Source organism: Oncorhynchus masou, chromosome 15 (genome assembly GCF_036934945.1).
Source record: "Oncorhynchus masou masou isolate Uvic2021 chromosome 15, UVic_Omas_1.1, whole genome shotgun sequence".
In the NCBI taxonomy this organism is placed as follows: Eukaryota; Metazoa; Chordata; class Actinopteri; order Salmoniformes; family Salmonidae; genus Oncorhynchus; species Oncorhynchus masou.
The window spans coordinates 1,444,242-1,455,330 of NC_088226.1; the positions used below are offsets into that span (position 1 = coordinate 1,444,242).

The 11,089-nt window shown below is 45.5% G+C and overlaps 3 protein-coding genes across 3 annotated transcripts in view; 2 read left to right on the forward strand and 1 right to left on the reverse strand.

Moving 5' to 3' along the window:
- The window catches only part of LOC135555287 (very-long-chain enoyl-CoA reductase-like), a 140,600-nt gene extending 139,136 nt beyond the window's left edge, over positions 1 to 1,464 (forward strand). The window contains exons 9-11 of the mRNA XM_064987615.1: positions 188 to 245; positions 547 to 635; positions 1,058 to 1,464. Of these exons, the coding sequence (XP_064843687.1) occupies positions 188 to 245; positions 547 to 635; positions 1,058 to 1,231 (321 nt within the window). The 3' untranslated portion in view covers positions 1,232 to 1,464. The remainder of the gene's footprint in view (positions 1 to 187; positions 246 to 546; positions 636 to 1,057) is intronic.
- LOC135555292 (protein crumbs homolog 3-like) overlaps positions 1 to 11,089 on the forward strand; it is a 47,790-nt gene that overhangs the window by 3,063 nt on the left and 33,638 nt on the right. The gene's annotated exons all lie outside the window — the stretch shown is intronic.
- LOC135555279 (atherin-like) lies at positions 3,203 to 10,777 on the reverse strand. Its single transcript, XM_064987602.1, has 6 exons — positions 10,367 to 10,777; positions 7,817 to 8,180; positions 7,068 to 7,265; positions 6,864 to 6,936; positions 6,235 to 6,349; positions 3,203 to 4,046 (listed from the first exon to the last, which is right to left on the reverse strand). Exons 1-6 carry the CDS (start codon positions 10,718 to 10,720, stop codon positions 3,897 to 3,899), a joined length of 1,254 nt encoding a protein of 417 aa, XP_064843674.1. The 5' UTR covers positions 10,721 to 10,777; the 3' UTR covers positions 3,203 to 3,896.

Consider the following 11,089-nt stretch of genomic DNA (forward strand, 5'->3'; position numbering starts at 1 on the left):
ATTCCCAGCAGAGTAACAGTAATATCTTAATGGCGTTACTAAAGTTATCACATTGTTATTAGGTAAGTATAAGAGCAACTTAATGTAGTTTCACCAGTAAATGTCACCAGGTTTTCTTTTGTTTTTGGTTGGAGTTGTGGCTGATTGAGCCCTTTGTCATGGTTTTGTGTTTTCTTCATCCTCACAGTTCTGTCAGGTCGGAAACTTCTCCATCAACATCACTCTACGCAACCTCAAATGTCCAGGTGAGCTCCCATAGGCTCTTGCTTATCGTATTCATGCAGTGCAGTCCATTAGATATGTACTTTGAAAGTTAGCACACAAGGTTCCTAGGTTCCTTCCTTTCTAGGGAGCTTTTCCTAGCCACTGTGCTTCTGCATTGCTTGCTCTTTGGAGTTTTAGGCTGGGTATTTGTATACTTTGTGACAACTGATGATGTGAAAAGGGCTTTAATAAATACATTTGTTTTACTGATTAATTGACGAGCACTGCTTTACAGGAGCCACCATGTTACCCTCTTTTTCTCCATTCTCCATGACTTCCCAGGTTCGAAGGTCAAGAAGATCCCACATCCAACTAAGAATCCATTCACCTGGATCTTCGCGTTGGTGTCTTGTCCCAACTATACATACGAGGTGAGGCTTTTTAGTAAAGAATGGTGAGTTGATTGAAATATTTGTATTTGCACGTTTTAAACTGGAAACACTTTGAAATCCCGTGTTTCACTTCCCCTCCTGGGGTTTGGAGATATAGTGATGCTGCCACCTTCTGGCCAATAGGTATCAAGAGATGTAACAGTACTACAGTGATGAGTTGGTGTCTACTGCACACAGGTGGCCGGTGCCACCTTAATTGGGGAGGACATGCTCATAGTAATGGCTAGAACAGAATAAATGGATTGTATCAAACACATGAACACATGGTTTCCTTGTGTTTGATACCATTCCATTTAGTCCATTCCAGCCATTATTGTAATCCGTCCTCCTCTCACCAGCCTCCTATGGTCCTACATGTATAATATGTAGGAGTGTGTAACAGTGTATCTGGTCCTCTGCAGCTGGGGTCGTGGATGGGCTTCACAGTGATGACCCAGTGCTTGCCGGTGGCTTTCTTCACCATCGTGGGCTTTGTCCTGATGACGGTGTGGGCCAGGGGAAAGCACCGAAACTACCGCAAGGAGTTCCGTGACTACCCCACCCTGCGCTCCCCTATACTGCCCTTCATCCTTTAGTCAGAGAGGGGCTGGTCCCACACATACCTTCACCCCTTTCAGCCCAACTGCAGTACACAGCTGGTGCTTCTGACTGGGTAGGTTGGAAGGAGTCGTTGGAATAGTTTAACTACACTGTGACTGGTTTTGGGGAGTTGAAAACCCCTTTTGATGACTTAAATGCAGATGAGTCTTAATCTGATGTAATGTGTACTACCGGTATCTACTGTACATGTCAATGTGTGGAGGCACAAATTAATGGAAAGAAATACACTTGTTTTACTAAAGTGGTGGCTTAACTGTCGACTAAACTGTTCCGTTTGGTTGTGTGTTATTTGTTGCATGTTATAGCTTGTCGTTTGAGGCCAGATTAACATGTCATTGTTTCAAGTAAGTTTAATCTAACAGCCTTATCGCTTATTATATACAAAGAGATAATAAATATCACACTACAAGAGTGGAAAAGACAATAACTTCATTTCCCCCCTGGAAACAGGGCCAACATGGCAATTAACAGTGTGACATCAAACACGTAACAGATGGAAATATGGAATGTGACGTTGTTTCAAAAGCAGAAGCCACAAGGCAAAATTAAGAGACATCATTGTAATCCTCTCAGATAACAACAATGTTGCATTTGATCAAGATGTCTACCATGTCGTGGGGAATTGTGTTGCTGTGTTGAGGTTGTAAACAAAGAAAACATATTAGTGCTACAATGACACTATCTAAAGTTATGAAGTACATATTTTGGTTGGTTAATTTTCCCTCAAAAAAGAAAGAAAGAACAGAATTCAGTTGTTTCTCTCTCCCAAGCTGAAGCAGGCAGAAACATTGGGGCCTTGCGCTACGTTGGTTCTGGTCTGCCAGCCCATTTCAACTAGAATTCTGCTTCAAACTGTTTTAATTTTGTAGATGAAATCTAGGTTCATCCACAGTAGATTAAATTAGATTAATCTAAAATGTTTAGAGATTACGTGAACAAATGAAGGGAAGAGGAATACAATTAACCTATTATGTTGCCTTAGTTTAGCATGTACTACATATTGCTATTTCGAAATGTTAGTGAAACAGATAACAGTAATAAAACCTAGGTCAGTACTGGTGCAGCCATGAGAACATCTGGAGACTAAGCTCCATTTCCTTTGCTGGTATAATGAGAGATTGACAACATCACTGACCTTTGATGAATCAACAAATTCATACGGTACATTCTCAAATTAAATCAATTCACATTGTCATCATAAAAGAAAAACAACGTTGAGTTTCTAGATAAATGGAGGGTACCATATGACATGTCTTTAAAAAAATACTGTCTGAGTAAACAATGAAGAAATGCTAGAACCATATTTGCTGGAACAGATATTCCAAGTATACATGTTATTATTTTCTTGTGGAACTGACTCAGAGAGCACAGAAACCAGTCTTTTAAAGGAGGCTCCCGTGGAAGCCAAGTGTAGAGTCTGAGGCATCCAGAGAGAGTCTTTGGCTGCACTCACTGACCCGCCCCTTACAGAGCAGGCAGACCTCCCCTTACAGAGCAGGCAGACCTCCCCTTACAGAACAGGCAGACCCCCCCTCTTACAGAGCAGGCAGACCCCCCCTGACAGAGCAGGCAGACCCCCCCCTTACAGAGCAGGCAGACCCCCCTTACAGAGCAGGCAGACCCCCCCCCCCTTACAGAGCAGGCAGACCCCCCCCTTAGAGAGCAGGCAGACCTCCCCTTACAGAGCAGGCAGACCTCCCCTTACAGAGCAGGCAGACCTCCCCTTACAGAGCAGGCAGACCTCCCCTTACAGAGCAGGCAGACCTCCCCTTACAGAGCAGGCAGACCTCCCCTTACAGAGCAGGCAGATCTCCCCTTACAGAGCAGGCAGACCTCCCCTTACAGAACAGGCAGACCTCCCCTTATTGAACAGGCAGACCTCCCCTTACAGAACAGGCAGACCTCCCCTTACAGAGCAGGCAGACCTCCCAGGCAGACCTTACAGAACAGGCAGACCTCCCCTTATTGAACAGGCAGACCTCCCCTTATTGAACAGGCAGACCTCCCCTTACAGAACAGGCAGACCTCCCCTTACAGAACAGGCAGACCTCCCCTTACAGAGCAGGCAGACCTCCCCTTACAGAGCAGGCAGACCTCCCCTTACAGAACAGGCAGACCTCCCCTTACAGAGCAGGCAGACCTCCCCTTACAGAGCAGGCAGACCTCCCCTTACAGAGCAGGCAGACCTCCCCTTACAGAACAGGCAGACCTCCCCTTACAGAGCAGGCAGACCTCCCCTTACAGAACAGGCAGACCTCCCCTTACAGAGCAGGCAGACCTCCCCTTACAGAGCAGGCAGACCTCCCCTTACAGAGCAGGCAGACCTCCATTTGACTTCTATAGCGTCATTAGGCAGGATCCTAACATTCCTATGTGATTTTAGAGAGGGGTCCTATAAAAGCAATACCACCAGAATGGGTCAGGTGACAGCAGTACCACAGAGAGGTGGAATGGAAGCCCACGTACACATGTTGATAATCACTGTCAAGGCCCAAGTCATAACCATGGTGTCCTTTTCCCCACATCTCCTTGAATGGTTACAGAAGGTTCTAGAGATCCAGTGAACACAGTATGTGTGTATACTGTATGAATACATCTGCTCCTCAGAGGAGTGTGTTGTTCTGTTCCCCCCAACCGTGGTCAGAGATCATCCTCCTCATCCAGGAAGTGGGTCCTCTGCAGCATCTTCACGTGGCGCTCGTAGATCTTTAGGGCGGGCCCAAGTCTGATGGACAGGCCAGTTAACACGTCACTGCGCTGCATCAGGAGCAAGGACTTTCCATCAATTTCCTGTTGCGGGCGGAGAACAGATGGAGTGATTGAACTAACATCTACAGTGGGGCAAAAAAGTATTTAGTCAGCCACCAATTGTGCAAGTTCTCCCACTTAAAAGGATGAGAGAGGCCTGTAATTTTCATCATAGGTACACTTCAACTATGACAGACAAAATGATTAAAACAAATCCAGAAAATCACATTGTAGGATTTTTAATGAATTTATTTGCAAATTATGGTGGAAAATAAGTATTTGGTCACCTACAAACAAGCAAGATTTCTGGCTCTCACAGACCTGTAACTTCTTCTTTAAGGGGCTCCTCTGTCCTCCACTACCTGTATTAATGCCACCTGTTTGAACTTGTTATCAGTATAAAAGACACCTGTCCACAACCTCAGTCACACTCCAAACTCCACTATGGCCAAGATCAAAGAGCTGTCAAAGGACACCAGAAACAAAATTGTAGACCTGCACCAGGCTGGGAAGACTGAGTCTGCAATAGGTAAGCAGCTTGGTTTGAAGAAATCAACCGTGGGAGCAATTATTAGGAAATGGAAGACATACAAGACCACTGATAATCTCCCTTGATCTGGGGCTCCACGCAAGATCTCACCCCGTGGGGTCAAAATGATCACAAGAACGGTGAGCAAAAATCCCAGAACCACACAGGGGACCTAGTGAATGACCTGCAGAGAGCTGGGACCAAAGTAACAAAGCCTACCATCAGTAACACACTACGTCGCCAGGGACTCAAATCCTGCAGTGCCAGACGTGTCCCCCTGCTTAAGCCAGTACATGTCCAGACCCGTCTGAAGTTTGCTAGAGAGCATTTGGATGATCCAGAAGAAGATTGGGAGAATGTCATATGGTCAGATGAAACCAAAATATAACTTTTTGGTAAAAACTCAACTCGTCGTGTTTGGAGGACAAAGAATGCTGAGTTGCATCCAAAGAACACCATACCTACTGTGAAGCATGGGGGTGGAAACATCATGCTTTGGAATGAATGGGGCCATGCATCGTGAGATTTTGAGTGAAAACCTCCATCAGCAAGGGCATTGAAGATGAAACGTGGCTGAGTCTTTCAGCATGACAATGATCCCAAACACACCGCCCGGGCAACAAAGGAATGGCTTCGTAAGAAGCATTTCAAGGTCCTGGAGTGGCCTAGCCAGTCTCCAGATCTCAACCCCATAGAAAATCTTTGGAGGGAGTTGAAAGTCCGTGTTGCCCAGCAACAGCCCCAAAACATCACTGGTCTCGAGGAGATCTGCATGGAGGAATGGGCCAAAATACCAGCAACAGTGTGTGAAAACCCTGTGAAGACTTACAGAAAGCGTTTGACCTCTGTCATTGCCAACAAAGGGTATATAACAAACTATTGAGATAAACTTTTGTTATTGACCAAATACTTATTTTTCACCATAATTTGCAAATAAATTCATAAAAAAATCCTACAATGTGATTTTCTGGATTTTTTTTCTCATTTTGTCTGTCATAGTTGAAGTGTACCTATGATGAAAATTACAGGCCTCTCTCATCTTTTTAAGTGGGGAACTTTTGGCACAATTGGTGGCTGACTAAATACTTTTTTGCCCCACTGCAAATGTGGATTGGGGTGTGAACGAGTTACATCAAAGCAAATGCCTCCTCGTCTAGGAGGTACAGGATCTGTTGCTTTGGTTTATGGATGAGCACTTTCATATATTTTAATGAAAGCAATGCACATGTCATGTATATATTTCATGTATGCTTTCATATCATTTAACTTATTATTTGCCCAAACCATTTACCCAGGTCAAGAAACAACCACCAGCCCAGGGATACTCAAATACATTTTACAAGATGGACACTTTTAGAAATCAACAGGAGGTCGGGGGCCACGAGTCTGTGTGGAATCCCACAGGCTGCCATTAAAGTGTCACTGCACTAGCCCGTAGGAACTTCACTTCAAACAGATCACTAAGAATTGGATAGGTGGTACTGTAATGCAATAAGGTCAAATCTTCACCTTGCCTACTGATAGGCTATGTGGACTGTTCACCATATTATTATAATACACCCAACACTTTCACATCTCCAGGAGTGCCTGGCGGCTGTCTCTGGCTAGGTAGAGGCTGTCTCTGGACAGGGACTCTGTCTGAGCAGTTTTCTGAGTGTACAGATACCACCCCCATGTGGCAGTTTGAGGGACTGCACTGACCTGTGTTCTGAAAGCTACAGCCTGCTCTGGAAAGCCTGCAGCAGAGATGTAGGTGGCCACATCCGCCACGCTCCACAGCAATAGGTTCTGCCTCAGCGTCTCCTTCTTCACAGAGCTATGGGGTAGAGGATGGGGGAGATAGCGTGAGACACTGCAGACAAAATACAAGAAATGTTTCCTTTTGTTGACGCTGTTTCGTTTGAAGGTGCTATTTGAGGCTGATTGTGTCCCTTGGAGATATGGATGCACATTGGTTATGTCTGTATGATGTCTACATTGAAGTGAGTTGACGGCGGAGGATGGGAGGAAAATGTTGACTTAAGGGGTGGTGGTTGAGGGATAAGGGATAGGTATATGGGGCGGCAGGTAGCCTAGTGGTTAAGAGCATTGGGCCAGTAACCGAAAGGTTGCTAGATCGAATCCCCGAACAAGGCATTTAACCCATTGTTCCTAGGCCGTCATTGTAAATAAGAATTTGTTCTTAACTGACTTGCCTAGTTAAACAAAGGTTAAATTGAAAAAAAAATTAATGTAGCTGGGTGGGAGGGTTACCAACATGTAATAAGGTACTTAGTACCTCAGCTTGTCCCCTGTGTAGAAGCTGGTGTCTAATACATTAAGAGGCTCACATTTCTCTGTTTTTCACATCGTCTTGAGCCATCACGTAAGAGGCCACGTCCATCCCCTCCTTGTATTTAGCACCTGTAATAGATACAGTGGCCGGTAAACACAGTGTCTCTAATATCCTAAACATCCTCACTGGGAACACGATGAAAATAGAAATATGAGAAGCTAATCCGAGAGACGGACATAGAATAGAGGAGAAAACCCACAGTCGTCAGAGGGAAAAGACAATGTCTTGGGCTGCCTGTCAGAACCCTTCATGGTCTCATCCACACAGTCAGGAACCAGTTGGTCAGAAGTGAGGCCACTCTCCTCCATCCTCACCCCATCCTCTCTCTCTCTCTTCACCAAGCTCTTCTCAACCCAGGGACAGGTCCCCGATGGCTGTACTATCGTCTTTAAAGCCCCTGAAGGAGAGAGAGGGGGAGGGGAGAGAAAGAGAAAGGGGGGAGAGAGAAAGAAAGAGGCGGGTGGAGAGGGGGGGAGGAATGGGGGAGCGAGCGTGAGAGATGCCCAGTCATACATGGGCATAAACACACACATCAGCTTGAAACTGTCTCCTGGCATTGGATGCTGACTCACTCACTATACTGTAACTCATTGCTAGTCAATACAACACAAACCTACTCCTAAAACACGGTCTCTACCCAACATTAAGATACTACGGCAAGCACAATTATATGTTAGTGTTTTCTCCAAAACATGTGTAACATGATAGTCTGTCCCTCACTGGGCTTGAACCAGCAATCTTCTGTTCCCAACACCATAATACACTCACAAAGCTGTTACCCATTGCTCCACAGACACCATGGCCAGTGCAGAGCAAGGGAAACAACTAGGCTACTTCTAGGTCTCAGAGCGGGTGATGTCACCACTGGGCTGTATAGCTAACGAACCAACCATTCCACATCGGCTACACTTATACACATAGTATGATCTGTTAACACAGCATACTAACCAGTTCCTGTGATTCTCTGCATCCCTGAGGGTCCATGATCAGCAGGGCAGAAGGCAGAGTCACACACACAGTCATTCTGCCTGAGGGCCAGGGGACTAGAGGGGGACAGAGGGCTGGACCTCTTACTGGTCTTGCAGGTAGAGGGGCAGGTAGAGGGGCGGTCAGACACAGGGCTGTGGCCAGGGCAAGAGCCGCTGGGGGAGCAGGGGGCAGAGTAGGGAGGGGCAGCACCAGACCCCCCCTGCACAGCATCCTCACACCCAGGAGATGGAGAGGAGCCCTCATGGCCATCTTCATCAGCCCCCTCCTGTTCTTCCTCCTCTTCCATGGTGCTGTCTGTCTCCATTGACACTGGCAGCTCATTCTGGAACACAACCATTGCAACATAACAATTTGAAAAGATTCCCCATCCGTTGAGCTTATTTTTGTGTGTGAAAACATTCTAATCATACTCCCCCAAAATGATCCACCCCACTTTATAGTGTGAAAAAGAACGATCAGTTGGTTACTACATCAGTGACATTAATCAGGTGCCCCATGTACTAATAACATGCTTGAGAGTAACAGAAGGACAATTGATATTCTCAATACCCACAGAGAATATTAATTCAGATCATTTTTCATAAATTAACAATACAGTGGGAGTGTCAATCTGATTGGCAGCACAGTGGCTATAGGCTAGTCTACATCCTTAAGTATTGACCCGTTTAGATCAACTAGGACAACAACAGCTCTGCTGGTAGTGATAAGTACAGCAGGAGAAGCAACATAGCCTACTCAGGCAAGGAGGGGGGAAGGGACAGCAGGCTACTGGAGGGGGAGGGAACTATTGGGGAGAGAGTGGCTCCCCTTTGTACTGTAAGTTAATGATTGGATAGAAGTGTATAATGGCATTCTTTACATAACTTAAATAAACATTATTCAAAGTATTTAATTTAAACTGAGTATCAGGTAAACTGAGCCATCATACCTACATATTTTCTTCTGACCTTTCGCTAAAGCAGCAGTCAGACAAACATTCATTCATTGGCCGATTTTGAACATAACTAGGCCTACACCTGAAAGGAGAAACTCGCGAGCGTGCCATAAACTGTAATCAGCGGGTTGAAAATGTGTTAGAGCGCACATAGTGTGCATTAGCGCGAGTCGACTCCCGGTTACAGGAGACATGACATAAAGCCACGCGCATACAGATGTCGCAATAACCAGTCTTCATATGACCGCTGTCGACAATAATTGCCATTGGAGGCCTTGTCCACGTTGAGCACACAGGATGTTCACTCTGTTCGGAACTACAGCTGCGCTATTCGCCCACATTGTGTTCGGTATTCCAACCACAATTATTCATTCCAATATAGCTTAATATGGGCCACATATAAGTTTATAAGTGTTATTCACATATGCACACGGTTTATTGCACTCGCTTTGTCGTCGATGACTGTATATAAACGCAGAAATGAGCTTCTTCAGCCTGTGTGCGTGTCCAAAGCCACAACTAGCGGAGGTGCGAGTACGAGCGCTCAACTCAGCAGAGCCCGCCCCGCACCTCAGAGGCGCTTGAGTCAGACGTTAAAGTTATTTTATTGAAGAATAGGTCTAACTACCATACAAATATTTTGACAGTTAATCATGAGATCCATTATTGGGATATGCAGAATATGCTATTTGTATCTGTCAATAATAGTTTTAATTAGATATATTGACACAAAGGATAATACTTGACGCAATCTGCTACTTTTTCTTGTGAATATATAATACGCTACAACAGAGCGTGGACAACGTCACCATTTTCTCCCATTTTAATACAAAAGTGCGCAATGGAGGAGTCGCGCGAAAGACTTCCCTCTTCAGTCAGATAGAGCGCTCCCGAATCTAGTCGGATGTGACCAATTCTAACCACGAAGCTCTCTCTATAGCAGCAATACCTTCAGTGGGGCTACTTTGACTTTGGGTCATTTTTTCCTGCGACAGACGCTCGTGAAACCCGTTAAATAACGTGGCTTCATATCTAGCGGCGTGTTACTTATGAATACATCGACCGTCACCCCCGAGCACACTGTCCCCCATTCGGTCACGCACATCCGAGGTATGACTTTCGCTTCGCCCCCCTCCCCTTCACTGAAAAGCTGAGTTTGGGCTTGAAAAGAGCCTTCGGATTTAGGCTGTGGTTGTTGCCAATTCTGGCAATCGTGCAAGTTTTTTGTCGATTAAAGCTGTAGAGCAAACAGCGCCCGGACAAACTCACTTCTACACACAACCTCTTTTTTTGTAAGCGCAGCTTCCATTGTTATTGGTAGGCTATTTTTCACCTCGGTCGCGCGAGGTAGCTACAGCCGCTCCCCGTCTGCGGCAGTTTGTTTCGGTGCACTTGCATTCATCACGCCACCCCTCCCTGAATAGAGAATCCCGCTCTACACCACCATTTCCCCAGCTACACCATATGCCTGCCTACTCATTATAATAGTGAGGACGTGGGTCTGTTATCTTCTCTGGGGAAGATGGACGGTGTGTCACGGCACGGGGTCACTGAAACAGCCTGCCTTGCGTTACCTCCAAATGCTCCGTCTCATCCTGGTCAATGGGACCTAGCGCGCTGTCCCCGTTGCTCAAATCAGAGTGGTTAGCTTCTTCCACGGTAGTTCTTATGGTCGTGTGGTCATCCTTTTTCCTGCTTCTTCTGACTACTTTGGCTGCATTTCGATAGGAAATCGAGCCCTTGTAGTTAACTTTCAAGACTGTTTGCTCTTGGATCAGTTTCTCGAGTTCCTCGCTGGTTTGTTCTGGCGCTGATCCATGTCGTCTCCGGACCATTCGACAAATTCTTTCAAGGTCTGGTCTGGCTTTTCGCGACCGCAGTGAGTCAATAGTGTCCAAAATCCAATCGCGGTACATGGGTTCAGACATTCTCCTGGTTGGGTTCGTTTTTGCCTCAGTGCGTCAACCTTGTTGCGGCCCGAGTCCGGCTTTAGAGAAAAAAATTGAAACCTCGCTGTACGCTTGCGTTGTTGTGCGCTTTTAAGGTGACCCACTGGAGATAGAATCAAGCTCTACAGGATATATTTAAGGTGGTATTTCGAAGTTAGTCCTAACGAGGCGACCAAGTGTTAATTTATAATCACTTTAAAAACAAAATATTTAATACTTAGAATAAATTGGACTAAAAAAATAAATATATATATATATATACACACGTTTCATATAAGATACAATGGGTGAGTCTGTGGATAAACCCACTTTTTCCTCAGGGTGTGATATTGTATGTGATAGCACTGT